The sequence below is a fragment of the Calidris pugnax genome, unplaced genomic scaffold, assembly GCF_001431845.1.
Source record: "Calidris pugnax isolate Ruff unplaced genomic scaffold, ASM143184v1 scaffold95, whole genome shotgun sequence".
Taxonomy (NCBI): domain Eukaryota; kingdom Metazoa; phylum Chordata; class Aves; order Charadriiformes; family Scolopacidae; genus Calidris; species Calidris pugnax.
In genome coordinates this window covers 7,366,477-7,390,224 of record NW_015090885.1, presented here as the reverse complement: position 1 = coordinate 7,390,224, position 23,748 = coordinate 7,366,477, and the positions used below count along the sequence as shown (strand labels likewise).

Here is a 23,748-nt window from a genome sequence, read left to right as displayed (position 1 = left end):
CCAGTCTTTTTTCGTGGTGCCCAGTGACAGGACAAGAGGAAATGGACACAAACTTGAGTATAAGAAGTTTCACCTAAATATGAGGAGCAACTTCTTTACTTTGAGGATAGCAGAGCATTGGAACAGGCTGCCCAGAGAGGTGGTGGAGTCCCCTTCTCTGGAGACATTCAAAACCCACCTGGACATGTTCCTGTGCAACCTGCTCTAGGTGGACCTGCTTTGGCAGGGTGGTTGGACTAGTTGGTCTTCAGAGGTCCCTTCCAACCCCATATCATTCTGTGATTTTGTTGCCAATTACCACAGCATTTTATAGATAAAACTGTATAGATTTTGTGACAATAAAAATATACACCAGACGTACAGAAGTGTGTGTGAGGCTACATATTGTGTTGTTTCTGCTTTGCTTCCTGCTGAACACAGTTTGATATCTCTTATATACATAGCACTGCTGCTGAGTTCACTGGGACAGTTGGATGGAGAGAAATTCTGAATTAGCTGCAGGATTAAGCTAAATAAAGCTAAAGAAAAAATATCTTCTAATTCTGTGTTAAAAATCCTGTCATATTCAAACTTTAGTAAATTGCAAGTGTCTGGTAATGCCAGGTCCTTCATTTTAAAAACCTGTAAACATCTTCTGCCCTTTCTCATAGTTGAGACATGGATTATGGTTTTTCACTTCACAGGTGCATTTGCATCTGACGTCCTTGCTAAGTACCAAGGAAACTATTACAGAGTAACTGTTTTTAACATTTGACCAGTGAAATGTTATCACGCATTCGGCAAGAATGCTGGGTGATGGAGTTTTAACCTCTTTTCTTTGTGCTTCTCTTTCAGCTTCTGATATGGCTGCAGAGCAGGGACAGATTCTTGTAATTGCCACCGCTGCTGTTGGTGGATTCACTCTCCTGGTCATCCTCACTTTGTTCTTCCTGATCACTGGAAGGTAATTAACACTACAGTGTTCTTATTTACTCAGGGTCAGAGTCATCCAAAACTAAGAATTTAAGAATAATAGTTAAATCATTCACCACTTTTCAGTGCTAAGAGTTAGGCCTAGTGGGGTGAACGTCATCCTTGTTCAGCACTGCTCATACTCACACTTCTGTTGGGAGAGTTGGCTTTTGTAAAAACCCAGTTTGGGGAGCCAAGCAATTATGTGAAATCAGGAAATAACTTGGCTGTTTTAAAAGTTTCTAGACCTCTTGCCTGCACAGCGAGAAATGAAAAATACAATGTACCTGCACCATCAAGGCTCTGACATTAGAAGACAAAAAAAACAAAAAAACACAGGTTTTTTTCCAAAATCTCGTAACCATCGATTGCAAAGCTTTGGAGGGTATAACCTTAGACTTTTTGATGTCTTGGGGTTGGCAATGTACTTGCTGAAGGCACTTGAGTGGGCAATTTTTTATTACTTTTACTGTATTAAATTTGTAGGAAAAATCGTATTCATTTATATATTTTATATGAAATTTCTGTGTCTATTAGGGAAAAATATAGGAATTATGCAATAAAATTAAACTAAGGAAAACTTTACTCCAAAACAGTAGAATAATTCTGCTGCCTGTGATATCACTGGTGAGCAGAAAATAGATTCCTGAAGGTCCTGTTTTATTGCATTTTGGTTTGGTTTTTTTGGGGGGTTGTGTTTTTTTTTTAATTGGATTGAAGATATCCTAATTAAATCTACTTTATAGCCATACTGTTGCACTGACAGGGGAATTCACCAGTCTGGACAATGATTTTTTTTATATAACTACCCTGATTCTTATACTTAAAATTCTTTTAGTACAATGCTGGTTGTCCACCTTCCTTCAGTTGATGATCTGATCAGGATCAAATAATGACATTATGCAAATTGGATGAGAAAGCATTTTGATTTGAGTGGCCAGATGCCATGCTCAATTACACACTGAAGGTTTTAAGGGAACTCACAAATTCTAATTGGACTTGCTAAAACCACACAAAGAGGTTGGACCATCAGTCCTTGCTGGAGCACAAATTCCCACAGGAGTATCTGCTTCCATGGTTCCTTGTTTCCTTTTTCACTGAGCTCCAGGCGTTTCCTGTGTGATTTCAGGACTTCACCTGCTTCTACCAGGAAGCAAAGCAGAATTTAAAAGCATTAAAGACATTATGTCCCTGTCTCCTCTGTGAGACATCAGTGGCACAGCAGTGCTCCCATGGATCATGAAGGCCTAAAAGCAGACTCATATTTTGTAGAGGTGTGGGCCTTTGAGCAGAGGAGTCGGGCTCGTAGCTCCTGCAGTAAGGTCTGCAGGGGGGGTTGTGGGCTCTCTACCCTTTTCCGCTCTCCTCCTTTAGACACATAAAACAGCTGGTGGAAGAGCCTCCATGTGAGGAGGTTTCTCCATGGAGTTTCCTTCTTACCACAGAATCACAGAATCTTCATGGTTGGAAGGGACCTTTGAGATCATCAAGTCCAACCATAAACACACACACAAAAAAAACCCAAACCAAACCACACCAAAAAACCCCACAAAACAAAACACCCAACCCAACAATCTCGGGCACTAGAGCATGCCCTGAAGTGCCACATCTACACGTTTCTTAAATACCCTCAGGTTTGGTTATTCCACCACCTCCCTGGGCAGGCTGTTCCAGTGCCTGACTACCCTCTCAGTAAAGAGACTCTTCCTAATATTTAATTTAAACCTCCCCTGCCGCAACTTCAGACCATTTCCTCTGGTCCTGTCATTATTCCCTTGTGAGAAGAGGCCAACCCCCACCTCTCCACAACCTCTTTTCAGGTAGTTGTAGAGGGCAATAAGATCTCCCCTCAGCCTCCTCTTCTCCAAAGTAAACATGCCCAGTTCCCTCAGCCTCTCCTCATATGACTTGTTCTCTACCTGGCTAGGGGACAGAAAAAATCCAGAGTTGGGATAGGATTCTGCTCTTTTCCTGTCCTGGTTTACACTGTGTTTACACTTAAAGATGTTACACTGATTCCTCTGAATGTGATAACAGTCATCACAGAAGGGGCTGTGCCAAGAGACGGCGCTGCACTTTCAGATTTGTAATTAAGTTTGTATTTTGTTGGTATAGCATTAACTCCAATTTGAAAAGAAAGTGAAGTCCTATCAGTGTAGCCTGAGGTTTTATTTGTAGTACCCCAACAACCAAATATGGCACTACGGTAGTTACCATTATGTGAATTAATGATCTCTCTGCTAAATAATAAAACCAGTGAAGTCTAACATTCTTTGAAATTAATGGGAGCAGTTAACATTGGAACATATTGTGACCTTAGATAATCTTAGAAGCTAAGTAAATATTCCTACAGGAATTACAAACACTGACAAACACTAGGGTCTTTCAGAAGAGAGAGGAATTATTCAGACAAAGACAAACTTTCAGAAAAAATTATTGTGTGGAATCCTTACATGGAATTCTGAAACATAACTCAAACGCTTCAAACTCAGGAATGAAAAAAATATGGAAATGGGTTTCTTTCTGTGTTTAATCCTCCTGTTTGCTAATGTTAAGGATATCAGAGATTCTCTTAGCTTTCTAACATCTTACTCAATGGGACCATTTCAATTATGTAAGATATGAATTCATATTGAAGTGCTGCTTAAATGCAGTGATAAGAGTGTATTCCACAGAAGATAGAGCAAGAAAAATTTGAATAAATACTCAATTTACTCTAGGACTGGAGGTAAATTTCTGCTTGAAAAATGGGATTGGTACCCTACAGATGTGCTCTGCTTCACTGTTTAGAATTAGCAATTTGATGAGCTGTCAAGTCACAGGGCTGCTGATGAGTCTATTCATAGTGGAGAGGCTGGGTTAAATGAGCACCTGCCTCTGCACTTTGCTGGGTGATTATCCACTAAGAGCAAGCAGGAAGCACGGCTGGCAATTGCAGATAGAAAAATGAAAGCGACAAAGACTTCGTGCAGGATATGCAGTGAGACGGGGATCTTGGCTATGTTCCAGGAATGCGATGCTAAAGCTCAGTGTGATTTAGTTTTATCATTGCAGAAATTATTACTCTCCGATTGTTCTGTAGCCAAGACTAGCAGGGAATGTGGAGCTGGAAGACTCCTCTGCTGGTGATTACTCACTGGCTTCTCTAGTCAAACTTTGGGGCCACATCCATACTTAGGAGGACTGGACAGGTTTAAAACCTTGTTTCTTTGCCTGTTCCCTTGGGCAGACACTTTTAAGTATAAGTGCTTGTGTTCAGTGTTCTTGGCAGTTGGCACCCTGCATACCAGTTGTTCAGGTCCTAAAAATGGCACTGGCATGCTTAGCGGTCATAGCAACTGGTGTACAATCTAAAAATTTCCACAGAAGCTGAGAATCCACTGGTTGCTTGTTCACTCTATAACAGTACATAACCATGACAGCTTCAGAAGTTTCTGCCTTTCAGGTGCTCATCATCACCTCTGTAGTAATGGATGAATTTGTAGGTGTTCCTACTCTGTTTCAGTAGTTTAAATGAACCATTGAAATGAGGTGGTATGTTCACGTATTTCTCATATCTCCATTGTTAGTATTTTACTGGGTATGCTATCTATAATTTTAGTTCACTTTATTTTAGAACGCTGGTAATGAACACAGAGAGGCCAGTCATTTCTTTCAAGCTGGTCTTGGAACTAAATGTCTGTGCACCAAAGCACATCTCCACACACATTGCAGTTCTCCTCTGGGCCCAGTGCCCCAACCGCCCTTAGCATAGCCCTTAAAGCAAAAGATTTCCCTCACAATCATGCTTCTTAGGCAGTTCAGTGAGTGAGAAAGAGCTTTAAGAACATGAGAAAATATTTCGTTTTTTCTTGACTGAAACAGATGCACCTATTATGCTGCCCTCTAAATCAGCATTAATATTCCTGCAGGTACACAGCACTCAGGGTGAGGGAAATTTCAGTAGAGGGACCCTGAAAACTTGTCATGTGGCAGTTTTCTCCAGCATAACCTTGCATTGTCATGTAAGGTTGCTAGCTATTCATGAACATCCAGTTTTGTGTTTTTTGCCAAGGATTTGCAATTTTATAGCAACCATACAGGCATATGCTAAATCACCATGTTCACATAGCAGGCTACACGTTGTTTATCCCATATGATAGCTGCTGTCTTAGAAGAAATAATAAGTCGGTGCTTGACTCAGCCTGCAAAGAGCTACTCAGAAAAAGAAAAAAAAAAAAAAAGTGGTCCTGATGTGAAGAAATATTTTCTTTTTTCATGAAACATGGTGAAATCATATAAACTATTATCTTATGAAGAAAATGTGAGCTTTTTTGACCCACTGCATATGAGTCAATAGGATAAGGTTTAATTAGCACAAACCAGTGTATGCAAACAAGAATGCGGGGATGTAATAATTTAATTATTAAAGTATCAGGATTCCTTGGAGAAGTCAAACTTGGAAAGAAAGTATTGCAGCAAACTTGAACTTAAGTAGTCATTTTCATACTAATCATTCAACCTTGATGTGTTTTTGTTTGTATTCCCATCCAAGCCCATGGCTTGGATGGGAATACCCTCCACTGGGTTAAACACTGGCTGGAGGGCCAGGCCCAGAGAGTGGTGGTGAATGGAGTTAAATCCAGCTGGTGTCCAGTCACGAGTGATGTCCCACAGGGCTCGGTACTGGGGCCAGTTCTCTTTAACATCTTTATCAATGATCTGGATGAGGTGATCGAGTGCACCCTCAGTAAGTTCACAGACGACACCAAGCTGGGTGGCAGTGTCGACCTGCTGGAGTGTAGAGAGGCTCTGCAGAGGGATCTGGGCAGGCTGGATCGATGGGCCAAGACCAACAGGATGAGGTTCAACAAGGCCAAGTGCCGGGTCCTGCACTTGGGTCACAACAACCCCAAGCAGCGCTACAGGCTGGGGGCAGAGTGGCTGGAGAGCTGCCGGGCAGAAAAGGACCTGGGGGTGTTGGCCGACAGTCGGCTGAACATGAGCCGGCAGTGTGCCCAGGTGGCCAAGAAGGCCAACAGCATCCTGGCCTGTATCAGGTACAGCGTGGTGAGTAGGGCCTGAGAGGTGATTGTCCCCCCGTACTCAGCACTGGTGAGGCCCCACCTCGAGTGCTGTGTCCAGTTTTGGGCCCTCTACCATAAAAAAGATATTGAGGTGCTGGAGCGGGTCCAGAGAAGGGCAACAAAGATGGTGAGGGGTCTGGAGCACAAGTCTTATGAGGAGAGGCTGAGGGAGCTGGGGTTATTCAGCCTGGAGAAGAGGAGGCTGAGGGGAGACCTTATTGCTCTCTACAACTACCTGAAAGGAGGTTGTAGAGAGGTGGGGGTCGGTCTCTTTTCTCAAGTCACAGGCGACAGGACGAGAGGAAATGGCCTCAAGTTACGCCAGGGGAGGTTCAGGCTGGATATTAGGAAAAAATTTTTCACTGAAAGGGTTATTAGCCATTGGAATGGGCTGCCCAGGGAGGTGGTTGAGGCACCATGCCTGGAGGTGTTCAAAAGACAGGTTGATGTAGTGCTGGGAGGTATGATTTAGCGATGATGATGCTTCTGTTTGTTGTGCGGGTGTCTATTTTTGTCAAAGTTAGGTTGACGGTTGGACAAGATGATCTTTAAGGTCCCTTCCAACCTAGAAGATTCTGTGATTCTGTGATTCTGTATCTAATCTGTTTGTAGTTCTTCATGTACGTTTCTCTCTTTAGATTTGTAACTAAACATATACTCCAAATGCAAAGGTTTTGGCTTTCATAAAAGTGCAGATAAAACAATGTAAATCTATTTTATGCATGGCAAGTATTTTAATTAAAACCTCACTTGTTTTTTTTAAAAGATGCCAGTGGTACATAAAGGCCAAAATGAAATCTGAAGAGAAAAGAAGGGCTCATTTGCAAAATGGAGATTGTAAGTAGTTCAACACTGTGTTATATAATATCTTTATAATGTTTTAAATGAAGAATGATCATTGTTTTCTGTACAGCTTTTGCCCTTGATGTTTTAATCTGGCCATTTGAATATTTCCTTATTTTTTGCACCATCAAGGGTGGTTTTTTTTTTTATTTCTATGTCCTCTTGAATAATTTCACCAAATTCACTCTAGTTAATAAGTTTTTTTGGTGTTCTGTTAAAAAAAATTATTACTTTTTCAAGTATATTTCTTTGAATTCTAAACTGGTATAGGCCATATTAATTTCTGCCTCAAAATTCCATTTTTAGTGACTATGTGCCTCTCGGGATCTACACTTCCAGCCACCCAAGAAATAAAAAGTGGAATCAGTTGCTTTCCCTCATGTTCCTGCTCACTGTGAGATAAAATCCTGGCAATCTCTCATGGGCAGTATATCAGTTTATTTAGCTTAGTTTAACTACTTAGTTTAAATTACTACTGCCACCATTTTTTGTTAGAGTAGCTATTAAAAGTTTTTATTTATTCAAAAGGTATTAAATTTTATTATTTTTTGTCATTTTTTATAACGTCCCTGGAAATACTATGATCAAGACAAGCTAAGTCACCAGAAGTAAAATCTTTTTTCAAGTGACACCACTATATGCAACCAAGTGGCTCTTTCTGTGAACGAAAAGGGCACATTTCCCCATAAAAGAGACTTCCTAGGAAGATTTGTTTGTTGTTTGTTTACAAACGTGTTCAGAAGGGAAAGAAGGTGAATACCTTTCTGCTGGAGAGTTTGATATATGCCTCTGAGACTGTGACTGAATTTGAGAAAAGCCTCACTCAGTGTCTTTCAGGCCAGATTAAATGAAGACTGTATTTCATGTTGACACAAAGCTTCATCTCAGAGGCTTCTCATTCATTTGCAACATCAGGCTTGAGGGGCAGGTCTCTACTCATGTATGTATTCCATAGAACCAAGGATAAAGAGGAATTATTGTGATTTACTCAAGAACCTAATACTGTATTGTATAACCTAATTGATCTTGCTGATAATATGACATCCCACAATGTCTAGTGTCCTTCCCATTTCTGTGTGGTGTGTGTACTCTATTGACAGTGGTCCAAATGGCTGTTGCACACTACTTAATGAAGCCCAGCCACCCACATTGATGTATCCTGAACATGTGTTCATCACCGAATGCATTTAGGCTCATCAGATAATGAGCTGCTTTAGACTCAGCTACTAAGTGACGAGGAAGAAGGCTGAGGTGTACTTAATTCTTTTAGAAGAGATTCTCTAGACCCAGCTGCAGTACCCTGCTCTTATCCTGAGAAGTTGACACATTATCTACATCAACTTCTGTTAATGAATTGAAAGTTTTCCAGAACTTAATCACCACATGGCAGCAGCCTAAAGAAATTCCTATCCAGATAGTTCAAGAGAAACAACATAAGTTCTTGGACATACTATACTCAAGAACATGAGATGTATTAGCCATGCCAGAAAATGATGGCTTGCTGGAGCCTGCCAAAGCAACCTGGCACCAACCCACCATACCACGGCCATCTCCAAGGAAGCAGACAGAAATTATCAAAGCCTTGTAAATGGATTTCAATATTTTTGTTCTCGTCTTGCACCTGGCTCTCTGGTTGTTCAAGCTGATCAGAAGAGAACAAAGCAGCACAGTCCTCCAGGACCCATCATTAGTGAAAAGGATCTGAAAGATTGGACCTGTTTGACAAAAGGAATGTTCAGTCATCCACCCATAAATGAATGGAGTGAATTAGAAAGCACTGTTTTCATAGTCAAGGACAGATTGCCTAAATTGAGCAAGGAGCAGCAAAGGGGAATATAAACTGCTTTGGCAGTAATCACTGTTAGCCTTCAGGATCTGCTTCTCCCATATCTTCAAGCCCTCACTTGGTGTCTCTGTAGACACCCTTTCAAGTGACCAGCTCAGAGCTCATATTTTCTCTTATGACTTGCTGCATTTTCCAGATTTACCAGCTGTACTTGAAGCATTCCTTAAGGATGTGAGCTAAGTACAGAGACTCCAAGGAGCCTCTTCAGACTGAAATACTAAATAACATTTGGAAATGAAATGCTTACAATAAAAAAAAATAAATCAAGTGTATTTTGTCTTACCCAAAAGAGCATTTTCATTAAAACTTAGCTAGGGCTGCTATTTTTTCCTAAAGAGAAGTTTCCAAAAAACTTTATTGTCCTTTTAATTTTCCTGCCTGAAATGCAACACCTCAGGACAGAGACCTCTGAGGCAGAGACAAAACAGCAGAAGAGTTTGACACTATCTTATCAGTTGAATACCAAACACAGTTTTCTGAAGCTCTTTGACTTTTTGTTCCTGTGGGACAGTGTAAATTCTGGGACCCGTGTAGCTGGCAAACATGACAATAACAAGAGGTATAAATAACATTCAGAGAACCTAATACCCATGTTCCCTCTGTTCTTTATACTAACGTTGTTTATCAGTTATCATTGCAAGCTGAAAGGATGTTTGATGTAACAATACACTGCAGCAATCCTGAAGAAATATCCATGCTTTTGGTCACCCAGAACATCTCAGGACATTCGAGAAAGGTCTGGCTGGACCTTGCTCACAGTTTCAGCCAGTTATTGTGAATGCTTTTGCTAGTGTTGGGATGTCAGAGTCTTACACTTTGTCTATGGAGTTGTAACACCCAGCTCTTTAATATTTCAGAAGCTTCACATAAAAAAGCCGCTTGAAGGATAAAAGGAAATGCTTAAGTCCATGCCCAGTCAATTTTTGAAGGCCGTGGTGCTGCCAGCAAATGGGGACAACTCGTGCATTCTACAGTTGGTTTCTGTGAAATCAGTAGCAAACATTAGTAATTTTGGTTCTTACCCTCTACCATCTGGTTGCGGAACTTTAAATATGGAAGATTTAATATATTATTTCTAATTCTTTCAATTGCCTATTACACAAACAAACAAAAAAAAAATAAATAAAACCACATTGTTACAGTGCATTAATGTCAAAGAATGCTTGACTCATAGTATTCTCTCTTTTTTGCAGTACATTTCCCGGGAGTCAAAACATATATTGATCCAGACACGTATGAAGACCCATCTCTTGCTGTCCATGAGTTTGCAAAGGAAATAGATCCTTCAAGAATTCGTATTGAGAGGGTTATTGGGGCAGGTAAAAGTACACCCACTTTAAAAAATGTTTAAACATGGATAGGCTGCTTTTCTCAAGTCACCATGATAATGCAAGTAATCAAGTATAGTACAAGCCATGGGCATATTTCTCTGATAGCCCCAGTTCATTCTCAGTTGTGGTGTACATGAGGTATTGTATTTGGCTAATAATCCAAATATGGTTATATTCAAGTCAGGAGTTCTTGGCAGGCAGATTCTCCGAAGTGATAGGTTTGTCCCAAACTTTTTTTAAGGTTTTATTGATTATTTGGGTAGAATTGGGTTTTTGGGTTGTTTTGTTTGTTTTTTGATTTGTTCCAAATATACTCAAAACACTGTGTAACTCAGTATTTGCCATAGTGTCACATATTGTCTTGTCACTGAGGGGAAGATTAGGTCAGAATCTCTTTCTGGAGAGAGATAAGATCAGAATCTCTTTTGAGGGGGAGATGAGATCAGAATGTAGCAAAAGTTGTTCTGAAATAGAAAATAGGAGTACAAGGTACAAAAGGAAAGGCTGGCTTGGGACAGGCATTCCTGTAGCTGTGTGGAGAAGGATCATTGGCAGAGAGGTGAAAGAGGAAGCTCCAATGAGAAGGTGTAGACAGCATAAAAGGTGACTTAGCCCCAACAGAAAGGGAAGGTGGGACACAAGAGTCTGTGTCAGAAATTTTGATGAACGTAGGAAAGAGAATCCTGATTTCTAATTCCAGATCTGAAATTTCATTTCCTCCTGTGAAAGACACTAATGCTATGCCTGTCTTCAGTTTACACAATGTGGATATTTCTCTTTGTCCTTAATATATTAAGAGTGACTGAATTTTGTAAATGACTGTCTTAGAGGTACTTATGATACTAACTACACAGATGTTTTGAATTCACTTCACTGTAATTTTATTTCAGTAGCAATTAGTATGTTCAGTTCTCCAATGCCTATCTTTGAGCTATCCATTTCTTTAGCAATACTGTTTTATTACGTACTAAGTAAATGCCTTATTTACTTTCTCTAACTTTAATGCCATCAAGAACAAAATAAAATAATGTACAGTACAACAGACTGCAAAAATCAGTTACATCTTCTGGAAGAGAGTCGATGGAAAGAAAAAATATTTTCATTTGCCTATAGTGAGCCCTTCAAAGAACTCATGCTAACCAGCATTGTCAGGAAACTTACTATCAGGAGACACATTGCACTGTGATTCTTCTTTTTTATCTTTGTTTCATATATCTTAGTCGCTCAAGAAAGGAGAGGTATCTTTCAGTTGAGATTCCTTATTTAATGATACATTACTACACTGATAGCAGTGGAGAGAAAGTATTGACCTGGAAGTAAGGGAGAAAATTCTGTTTCACACTGCAGTTCCATATTGCTGGAGTACTTCAGAGTTTACCTAATTGCTTATGCTAGATAATATGTAGCTGGCACTGTGTGCCATTGGAATTATGAGCTTGAGAGAGCTCCCAGAGGGCTGACTTCTGCAGAAAACATGCTATCTGATTTCTTTTATTTCTTCCTTTTCTTCAGACATACTACAGATATTGATGTCTTAGATTATAAAGCATATTGAACTATGCTAAGCGATGGCATAACTGCTGATTTCAAAGGAGTTGAATACGACAGACGAGGACTGAGCTTATTGATTTTAGTTCAGATGAAAATCGTCTCCTTATTCTCAACTTAATTCATTTATGAAAATACTTTACTCAGCTTCTCTCTCCCTTTTGTTGTGTGCATGGAAGTAAATTTTTGCCTGCTTTGACATATTTCATTTTTATATTTTTTATCTTCTAAAATTACTTGGATAATCTGCTATCTTCAACGATATTTGCCTAGCAGGACTTGCAAACTGGTTGCTGTGAGATTTAAACCCATTTCCATGCAGGCAAGATACAGGTTAAATACCATGCCTGAGGCATGGAAAGAACAAATTCTCACAGAGTTCTTCAATAGCTTCTAGGGGACATAATATATCATTATAATTCACAGCAGTCCTAAAGCTTTCTTTATGCCTTCTGTCTAATTCTATATTAAACTTTGCAAGTGGATATAAAATTAATTTCCTATCATAGGAGAATTACTTTTAAAAGTTGTTAATAATTTTCACGTAAGTGAAACAAAAAATTAAAATCTTTTTCAAAATGAAACATTAAATTTTTTTAAGAAGTGAATTAGTAGATGCATTTCTTAAATTTGTTTTGCTTGAGCATTTTATTTTGATCAATTTTTCATTTTGAATTTATGTAACTTTAATTTTTCAAAACAAAAAATATTTCCATTCAGGAAATAAAAGTTTTCATTTTGAAAATCATTTTGAAAATGTCAAAGTGGAACATTGCAAATATTTGAAACTTTTTTCCTAGCCTTTTTGGCCAAGAAATTTTTGAAACTGATCTTTTCCTGAAAGCAGTTTCAAATTTGCTTTTTCAATGGAAAAAGTCATATGCAAAAGCTCTTGACAGTTCACTAGTTGCAGTGCAGATGGCTTTGAGAATCAAGGCAAGTTTTTTTTCCAGCTTCTTCTTTCAGCTTGCCCAACTCTGTACCCAGGTTATGTTTTGAAGTATTTAATAATTATAATCTTGGGTGATGTGAGTTGGAAATGTACATTATATTACTTAGTGCTGAGTAATCTATTGCAGCTATCTGATGATGATACCATCAAATCAGGAGTAGTCGATATGTCTATACATTCAGTTGTAGATTTAATAAACATTCCTTTTGCAAGTTCATTTAATTAAGCAGATAATAATAGCAAATGCTAAGCAGCAACAAATTAAGAAAGGATGATGAGCTTGCAAGATTACTTTGAGAAAAAATTAATTAGTGCAATCTCTTGTCAAAATCTTTTCTCAAGTCCTTCTAGTGGACATTTACTGAAATCAACCACTATATTCTATGGAGCTAGTTAATTGAAACTTTGATCTTAGCTCTCCCAGTCTTCCCCTCTGGCATGGTTTTGGTGTTCCAGTACATCTGCAAACTCTCTGAATTACTATCCTTCCTTCTGGTGCTTTAGTGAAAATAAAGCAGGTAAAATACAGACTTTGCAAAGTCCTTTCTAAATTATTCATGCTTTACTCCATGTGTAGACACAAGAGATCTGCATTAAAGTAACAATATCTGCATATAAATCCAGATTCAAGATGGATATGTAATCAGGTTACTTTCCCTGAGTGGCTTCCCATCATCTTCTACATTACATCTGGTTCATCTGAGAAGAAAAATACTGTTTTGTAGATCATTTTATTGAATGAAAGATTATCCAGATTAATAACTGTTAATGGTCTCTTTTTTTAGTCTTCAAATAACTTCTGTTGATATCTTGGTTCAAACTGGAGGGTAAAGGTATTAGGGGAAACTGTTTAGAACCACAATGGAGTTGCAGTTTGATCAAATATTCATAATAGCAAGCAGATTACAATACTAAAGGCAAAACTGAATTTATGTAAAGTGTTATGTTATGTTTTTCCTGGTAACATCAACCAAATAAACAGGTATTAATGAAGTTCACATTCTAGCAAGCTACTGTTTAAATGGTGAAATTGATTAGTCCATTCTCATTTATTTTATTCACTGCTTATGACAAAGTTTTAATATTATAAGTCTTGACCAAGTTTGGGGTTTTTTTTTATCACTAGTATTAAATATTCCATGAGATCTCACACTGGTTCGTGACAAAGATCATTGGGTGCCCTTTTGCTGGTTCCCACAACTTGCCATCTATTCATTGCTCAGGTTTTCTTCAGATGGTCCATCGCAACCCCTCTTAATATTGAGCTTGCTGCACTAAGTGACATTGTTATCATATTGTTTGACTTTATCCTGTCCGTGGCACTTTTTTCTGCCCCATTACTTCTTGCTCTTTGATTTAAGGCTTCAGCACCTCTTTATGGAAGAAATTCCCAGAAGTACTTTCTCAAGTCTGTCTTAAAAGTTACAATTATCCTCTTTCATTGTTAAAATGTTGAAACTCAAGGAAGAAGCCGATTCTTCAGTTTTTCACAGAGAGTACACTATATTCTTTTTATAAGCTAAATCTTCTGCCAGTTCTCCCACAGGTCTAATGACTAAAACTGGGGAAAATGAGGTGAGCTGTATTTGGTGCTGTGACCTTTCAGATATATGAACAGCAACTGTTTGTGTTGCAAGACATTTGTTTTGAGCCCATGTAGTTATACCAGACTGCATATCAGACTTTTCAGTCTTACTGTTCCTGTTTCTTTTTAAATAACACATATGTTATGACTGAATGATAAATGGGATGCCTGGTTTGCACAGGGTAAGTTTCTAGACTGCTCAATTAGCTTCTTCTTGTATAACATACAGGAAGAGGAGTGGGGTTTATATCATTAAACCAGGGATTATTTACACTTTATTAAAACTGAACAGACAATGAACTCTACATTTTTCTCTAGTTATCACCAGCTTCTTCCCTGGAGCAAGGAAAGATGTTGACTTCATTGACATCTGGCTCTTAGCTTCTACTTATTACACATGCAGTCATGAACCTTTACTGCTGCAGGGTCAACATTTGTCTTGTTTATCTTTAAACTTGAGCAATGAGACTTAGATTCTTAGATTTTAAAAATCCTTTTTGTTGAATACATTCCCCTTTGACTTTAAAAACATTCAAAATTCTTCATCTGAACAAAAGTGCAGAAAAAGTACTCTGGCATGAAATACTGTCAAACTCTTTCTCAGTGTAAATAGTTCAATGCTTTAAATTATATCATTGATCTCCATCTAGTCTAAACCAGAGCTAGAAGTTATTACACATACCTTAGGTTTCTAAATGTCGTAACTGTGTGTTCTGGGACCTGATAATCACTTACTGTCTGTTTGATATCATGTCACCAAAAAATGGCTGTTAGTTTTCATGTTCACCAGTTTATCAATCCCAATATCCAAGGGGAGTGAAAATTCTTTCTACCCGTACAAATCAGGCATCCAAAAAAGGGAAAAGAAACAGTTCAGGGAGAAGACATGATGTTACTTCCCCTGCTTTGGCTGTTGTACAGATAATAAATCTTGGGACTGTAAGTCTTTCACTTGCCTCTTCCAGTTTAATTCATTTCAAAACACTTGATGAACAGTCCTTTACAGTCCCTGAGGTATGAATGCCATTATTTCTGAAATTCTGAAGTTGTAGTACTCTCGCATAATTTTATAATAGCAAAATGATTTATTCTACAACCTATGCTTTCCAAATTATTCTGAAAAGTGAGGTTTGCAGGTTTATTGATCATGAAATCTCTTTAAAAATCTGGATATTAAGGCTTTAGTATTTTTGCTTTTCACTGTTTCACCAAGAGAAAGAAATTGGAAATTTTTCTCATTTTAAGCTTTTAAGTTTGAAAAGCCAGTAAGATGCAACCAGGTCATGGCTTTGGAGGTGTGTTCTAGCACTGCTAGATGTATCACAAAACTTAAGATTGATGTGCCATGTCTCCTTCAAAACGTTCAGGTTTCATGACTTTGTTATATGTTATGACTTTATAAGTAAAAATTAGCTACTACTTTTTCAGTGGCAGTAGTCAGGCAAGCAGACTTTTTAGGAGAGCCTTCTAAGAGCCAAAGAGGCAAAATCATACAGGAAATTCCCTACCCTACTTCCCCATTTGTCAAAAGATTCCCAGAACTTTAGTCTGATGACAGCACATGCTTTGATTTATTTTTAAAAATTAGGTAGAACTAAAACAAATTGGGGTTTTCTTGGTCAAAAGAAGACCTAGGACACTTGGCTTTTGTTAGCTGTTTAAGAAGCTGCTAATTTTTTCAGAGGTTATGTTCGGCATCTGTTAATTTTATTCTTGCACTTGTTGATGTCTCTGTTTTGAAGTGAAAGACAAGTAACAAAATTGGTTTTTTAATCCCTCCACTCTTCCTGGATCTTATTGGCTAATAAAATTTTGCTTTATTTTAGTGGAAGCAACAGAAGCTAATAAAATAAAAGCTGTATGACAATATCCATTTTAATCCAATAACATCAGGGAGTTATAATTTTCTGAAGTGAAGCTTCTGTCTTTAAGGCCTCACTCTTCTAAATTCACTTCTTATCTAAAGACATAGTGTTACGGATAGAGTTCTCTTATTTTGTTTTCTTTTGCTCTGTCCTCAAAGTTTAAAGAAAACTAATTCAGACTGCACTCAATGGACGGAGTAACAAATCATTTCCTCCACTTAAATATATATCTGTGTGTGATTCGGGCTGTGGGTTTTTTTCAACAGTTCTAATTTCAAAATAACCGGGGTAGAGAATTTAGTTTTGCTATGGAAGTACCCTGAACTGAGAAGAGCTTTGAAATACTTTTGTGAACATTGTTTTTCATTTATTGAATTATGACCCATTGAAAACTGACCTACAGGCATCTAGGGTATGTTTGGTAGGGCTTTAGATAACTTTTGAGTGGCTTCAAGATCAAAGGAAAGTTGTGATTTCCATGCAAACTTAATTAGTAAATGTGTAAAGGGAATGCAAGGATACATGCATTCTTCAAAGGCCCTTACATACAGGCAAACACATCAGGTGAAAGAAGCTTTGAGGTTCCTCTCGTTACACAGCTCAGTTCTGATTTTCTGAAACTGTTGGCCTTTGGCTGTCTGAACAGTGAAATATGTAATTAATTTCAAGTAGGTATGTAAGTCTATTTATATAAATCATGTGCAAGTGCTTTTCTGAGGCATAATAGCATTAAGTGCATTTTTAATGCTTCCTAAAATTAAAGGATAGTCAGGTATTCTGATATTCTCATAACATTTCTTTTCGTGTAGGTCTTAGTGCATGACACCCCTATAGATATTGCTATAAATAGATATTTTAGATAGATATTTTCTCATCATTAGAATTAAAATCTAAGTGTCATTACATTCCTTCCTCATAGCATGCTCAGTTATATCACAAACCTATTGATATTGAAGTTCAGTCTCAAAGTGTCAGTACAGCAAGATGAACACTGTAGAGGGCAGATGGTTTGGCTGTTTCAGTGAAAGTTTAAGTCCCTATGATCTCATGGTATGGCAGAAAGGAAAGTTGATTTGTTGTGAAGTAATGCTGAATATTTTGCCTTTCTGGGATGTGATGAAACTTGGGAACTTGAATATCATATCTGTCATTTCTCCATCCACTTCTACGGGATGTGTGAGTTTCTTGAATATTTTGTGTTCTTGTTTCACTGATAACTACAAATAACTCTGAATTATTCAAAAAAGACACTTTTTAAGAAAGCTATTAATGGTTATTTTGAAAGTTAAGGTGTTTAAGTTCAGCAATACAAACTGGACCGTAGTTTTTCAGGCACTGTGAATGATCTAACACATATTTTATCTACTTAAGGTGAGTTTGGAGAAGTATGCAGTGGACGTCTGAAGACACCAGGAAAAAGGGAGATACCTGTTGCAATTAAAACTCTCAAAGGTGGCTACATGGACAGGCAGAGAAGAGATTTCCTGAGAGAGGCTAGTATCATGGGACAATTTGATCACCCAAATATAATTCGCCTCGAAGGAGTTGTGACAAAAAGTAAGTTACTATTAATAGCTTTTTGTTGTTTTTCCCATTCTGTGTCATTTAGTATCAAAATTAAACATTACTTCCACATTCAATATGATTGCAATTCTTAGAAATTACCCAAATCATAAAATGCAGCAGAAAGTGCAGAGTTTTGGACCATAATAGGAAATTCATAGCCTATCTGTTTCAATCAGAAATATTCTCTTTTTTAATAAAAATTCTCCTCATTCAAATAAAGTCTTTATGGGTTCTTATGAAATAGCACTGTAGAGTTTAATTATAGGCAAGTGGAATACAGTACAGAAAACCATAAATGGAACTGAGTTGACAATGAAGTCAAATCATCACGTCAGGCAGCAGCTACAGTCTTCTTTTCCCACAAGCACTCACTCTATATTTGGTTGTGTTTTACTGGTTTTGGTACCAGAAGAGATCAATTTCCTATCTTAAAGAAATAAGATGTAAACTCTTTTCAAACGTACTGTATGCTTGCAAATTATTCACTAAAATTCCAGAATAATCTATGAAATGTCTTACTCCTTATACCTTTTGCAGCTGGCAAGAGATAACTTTTGCCTCTGAATTCTAGCATTTTTAGCGGGGTTATTTGCTTTTCTGAAATGCTGAAATATGGAGTTAAGTATTAAGTGGAAATCTTAAGAACATGGATGTCATTTCTTTCAGGCCAGTATTTGCAGTAATGAATTAAAAAACTCACAAGGTATACTCTTCTCAAAATTAATAATTGCCTTGACTAAGCAATGTTTACTGATTTGCAGTATTTATATCTTTCTAAACGTCAAGTGTTATGTGTATAAAACAATGGTGTCCTCCTACTGTCACAGTAAATACACTGTGAATGTTATGAATATTTCCTGTTTTCACCTTCTTACAACATCAAAAACTGTGTTTGGAAATCACAATTTCCAAATCGTGTTCCAGTAGAACAAAGAGGAAATTATAGCTCCTGAAGTCATGTCATCGCAATGGAATTTCAGTAGGTTTATTGGATGACCTTATTCAAATCTGTCTTTCTGTGGTTCTAAACTAAGATGAAAAGGATCTTTTTTTCTTCTTTTTCTGCACAGTATTGCAAGGATAAATTAATTATTATTTGGGAATGTTTGGTTACTTGACTAACAGACTCCCTTATGTTGCAAACTTCTGGAAAGATATGGCTTAGTCTCCTCCATTGCTCTCCCGTCAGTAACTGTTCTGCTGACAACAAACAAGAACACAAGTTAATACTGGATGAGCAGCATTGGAGATCTTCGTCAAGAGATGTAAATCTGTAAGAACTTAATTGAATTTAGCTCCTTGCTTCATAATGAACAGTGTAGCAGCAATTAAATTCTACTGGTCTTCACCAACATGGGCAGTTTATTAACCAGTATCACAGGTATGACTAGGATCCATGTGGTGGATCTAGTAGTGTATGTCTCATTTCTGAAAAAGGCTAATGGCTGTGATTTATGGACATTGTTTAAATCCAATTAGATGGTGCATACGGAGTACAGCATAATGTACTTGGCAATGGCATGATTGTTTAATCTTTGCCACATCTATAAATTTTCTTTCCGTAATGTCTCATCATCAATCTGGAGAGAAATGAAGATTGCATTAAGAAAACAGAAACAAACAGATAAATCAGTGCTCCAACATTAGAGTATTTGTTCATCTTCTACAGGAGAAGTGATTATAGACAACCTTAAGTCAAGAAGTCATCATTAGCTGTTCTGCTTTTCTCTAAGGAGTCAACACACTTTATTACTGTTTTTGGAATGTTTGCTCAGAGGTAATATAAAAATAGTAGGTGGTACTGTTATAGTCACACTGTCCTATGAAAATATGCATCTCTCCAAGACATAAAATAAGTAGAAAATATTTGAAATAAAATATTTTTGTGTCAGGCAGGTTTAAAAAAGAATAAAACAATTATACAGCAATAATTATAGAATGAAAAAAAATAAGTGAGTTCAAATTTCACCCTAAGGTGTGCAAAGTGCAAGTTATATAAATGGTAAAGGACAAACTTGTGCAATACTGCTCTGCTGCAGGGAAGAAGCTAGGAGGCAAGCTGAGCCATGGACACATGCACTCTGCTATGCTTCTCTTTTGGCAGTTTATCTTTAGGATACTGCCCCATTTGTGGTTTTTAGAGAATAACATGGCTTCAGCTGGGAGCAGAACAGTTTCCTTGCATTTCACTAAATCCTAAATCTAGGCTTGCACAAGCCAACAATGAACAGAAATTTCATATAACTAAAAGGTGTGCTGTAAAAGTGAGACAGAACCTTGTCCTAGCCAAATTATTTATGTAATAATAGCATGATTAAAAGGTGCTTTGTGTTAAAACTTAGATTAATAACAGCAGAAACTATTTATCTGATGTACATTACAGTTCCACTAACCTATAAAGGTGCATCGGATGCAGTAGAGTTGATTAATAGACGTGTAATGCTGTTCTTAGCACATGCTTTCCTCTTTGTAACCATTAGTCATTAACTTCTAGCAGCTGCTGATATATATTGCATCAGTTTGTAAGCAGTACCTTCCATTACAGTATCATCGACTATTGAACAAAAAAGAAAAAGGATTTGATTGTAATAAGCAGAAGTGCTCTACCAAGTCAATAGCTATTGACTGGGGCAATAACAAATTTGTCTGTTTGTTACAAATGAGATCTTTTATCTGGTGCTACCAGCTAAGCAGATGTTAGGTTTTAAATGAGACTGTTTTCAAAATTGCTATGAATGTGTACTGTACAGGATGAAAAAAATGCTAAACTAAGCCTGCTCAGAAGCCTCTGCTGAAGCAGAGTTTTGATCCCCTTTTCTGCTTGCTTCGTTTCTCATTTGTCCTAACTTCGATCCCTAATCACAGAGAGCAGTAGGCAGAACAGTGGCTGTAGCACAAGATTTCTGTTAGCAGAGAGTTCATTTCAAGGGCAATTTGCCAGGCCAAGGCAAATACACAGTTGCACAGAATCTGGATCTGTTAGTTCACTTATATCGGAAGTCACAAGAGAAACTTTACTCCTGTTTGGTTTGTTTTAGCAACACAATTCCTTCCATGGTTTGCCACAAAAGGCTGCTGATGGCCTTGCAAGTTGATGGGAGGTGCTTAGGCGCTATATAAAAACACCCATGTTTCCCTTTCAAGACATGTTAGCACTGTGATAATTTTGGGAGCTCTTCTTGGGTGTGTCAGGGCATGCTCAGCTGAGTTGTATGCCATTCTCCAAGCTGCTGCTACTTCATAAACAGGTATAAGAGAAATAAAACTTTTTTCTCCACCACAAACATATGTAACCAACATATGTAACCAACTGGGCTGTATAGAAGTAAGATGTGTGTTCCACTGCTACATCATGTTGAATTCTGTGTTGCAGACTTTCCATGAAAAGTCTGTAAAGTAAACTAAAGCTAGGTTTACAGCAAACACCTGCCAACATAACTGTATCTACAAGACACATGAAAAAATAGTCTCTGACTATTGTACCTGTACTAGAGGAAGTCATTGGTGTTACACTAGCCAAACTAGAATCTGTAGCTAGTTTAGCTTGATGGTATCTTACACAATAGTCTAAAGCATGGCCTTGTAAGCACTGTGTAATACTGTATCAATACCATATATATCAATGCATGCAAGGGCTTTATTCTACTCTTAGTTTGCTCCTCTCCCCCTCAGACTTCACCCTAAATAACTTTCAATTTTTAAAATTAATTTCTAAGGAACTGCTTTCATTTCTGAACTTTGACTATTGGAATGACACCATCAACTCCCTTATTGTCTCCACACGAGTTTGCTTTAGTGACTTTAAAATTGTGAATGCTATTACAGTTCTGAAACCTTTAGCCAGTCATCTGGCAGATTAAATTCAAAGCTTTAATAATTTAGTTCCTTTTTAAATTATTGTATATAACCTGTTCAGTGCAAGAGTCCTGAGGTGTACCATGAGGAAGACAAAGCAGCCTTATGATCCTCTTTCACTACAATTTGCAGTATGTAGCTCTTCATGTCTGACCCATTTCTCGTTTATCAAAAATGCAGGAAATAACGATGACATATTTTTTTCTCAGTCAAGACATTGTGTTTTAGGCCTTTGAGCCATTAGTGTAATGAATCTAATGTTAATTTTTTTTCCAACCTGTTAATAGGTTGAGACTGTTAAATTAAGTTCAAAATTCATTTTGGAAGGTGACACATTTTGAGGTACATGTGGTTTTTATACAAAGCATTGTATACTTGGCTGTTATACAAAACGATTGAGGAAATTTTTGGCAGTGTTTGTAAAATTCTTATCTTGGTCAGGGATGGTGAAATTGTACTCCCAACAAATCTGATTGTGCAAAGTTTAAATGTTGACCTTTTAAGAGTTAAGTTGTGACTATTTGAAGTAGGCTATGCTGTGATAGCTTACAAAATATGATTATGTATGTAGATCAAAAAAGGTGCCTTAAATTACAGTATGTATTACAGATTTCTGAAAAGTAAAACCTTTAGGGCCAGCAGAAACCATACCATGTTAATAGATTCCATGTTAGCATTATAGTATTGTTTATAACCTAAAGTGTGACCAATTTCAAATCTTTATGTTTACTTCTGTCAGTAATCTCAGTACATCACTGAAGACATCACTGTCACATCCAGGCACAGATGTGCTTGTTGCAAGCCAAAATGGTTTCAGACCCACCCCTTGCACTGGCAGACACTTGCACCTGCCTTACGCAACACAGATACACAGCAGGGTATGAAGACATTATTCATCCCTTAATATCTTCCATTCTGCTTATAGACAAACCACTGTGACCCAGAGTGGTGGTGACACTATGCGTACATTATATTAGCCATTGGGCTTTACATGGCATTAGGCATAAAGCTGAATTTATCTGGTGAAGCATATTGTAGGTGTGCACGTAATGATACCAAAAAAAGCAGAATTTCAGTTATGCTATAAATTGTTCAGTAAGTGGAGCTGTAAATTTAAATTTGGCTCACTGCCTTTATTTTCCTTTGTATCCTGTTTCATAGATAAATATCACAACATTCCTTCTGTTATGAATTCAGAGTTGCTGTGGCCAGTAAATTACACAAAAACCACAACTACCACCACACTGTTAACATAATTTACTAGATCAATTTATTAAAATATCATCCAAAATAAGGAGTTGAAAGTTAGAGCTGTGACCATGACTGCTGTAACTCAGTCAAAACTAAGTATCTATAGCCTTCTTGCAAAATAGGTTGGCCTTCATGAACTGATATTTGGAGAACATAATTAATGTTGGTAGTACTGTTATTTTTACACATGCACCAATGTGTGTGGATATTTCAAATAACACATACAAACTACCATGCATTCCATTTGTTGAAGGTTGCTGGCAAGAATTAAAAATACATGATACTTAATTCTCCTGAGTGACACATACTTTTAAAAAATAGCTTTTAAGCCTCTGGAAAAATTAACTTTTTATTTCATTCATTACATTCTGGAGTTTTTTTGCAAAAATCAAAGGGCCATTATGGTTTCCTGCAGTTCAAATCAGTCACATTTCTGTGTTCTGCTTTTCTGTTTTGCAGTTAGCAAGCAATACATTATAACTGTTAATTCTGCTCTAATATCTTTCATGGGGCAATAAGCAATGAAGGAAAAACATATTGTCAAACAGCTAACATCTTGTTAGCAGCAGCTTGATCTGACCATGATACAGGATCTAACAAAATTGAACTGCTATAATTCTACTTTTATAACCTATAAAATGTCTGAGAAGCAGGATTTCACTTTCTTCAGGATCCTTTGCCTTCAGATGTCTGTATTCAGACATGTAGGACCTGACTTTCAAAGATATTTAGACACTTGGATGTGAGATGTGGGTCTAGTAGAAAAATAGGGCACAAAAGTCGTTCCTACCAACCACCATAAAAAGAAAAAGTAAGGGTAGATAACAATTGGCCAGATTATTTTTTTTTTCTTTTTAAGGAAAAGCATGGCCATCAATTTGTATATTTAACTTTATTATTACCTGCAAGTGATTAAATTTCCATATATCTTCTGAATAAGTATGCAATTTCTTCCTCTACCATGAAACTAGACAAGAGCATGGTACAATCAGTTAAAGGGCAAGATACTTATAGTGTGTAGGAGCTATTTGAAGGACTGGTGGGTTTTTTTTAATAACTCTAACCAGAAGATTTAATGAATAACAGAGG

General features: G+C 37.4%; 1 protein-coding gene across 3 annotated transcripts in view; it reads left to right on the top strand.

The window, feature by feature from the left end:
- EPHA6 (EPH receptor A6) overlaps positions 1–23,748 on the top strand; it is a 501,230-nt gene that overhangs the window by 368,778 nt on the left and 108,704 nt on the right. For all 3 annotated transcript variants that reach the window (XM_014947321.1, XM_014947319.1, XM_014947320.1), the window contains 4 exons: positions 835–943; positions 6,784–6,854; positions 9,900–10,025; positions 17,359–17,544. In XM_014947321.1, the coding sequence (XP_014802807.1) occupies positions 835–943; positions 6,784–6,854; positions 9,900–10,025; positions 17,359–17,544 (492 nt within the window). The remainder of the gene's footprint in view (positions 1–834; positions 944–6,783; positions 6,855–9,899; positions 10,026–17,358; positions 17,545–23,748) is intronic.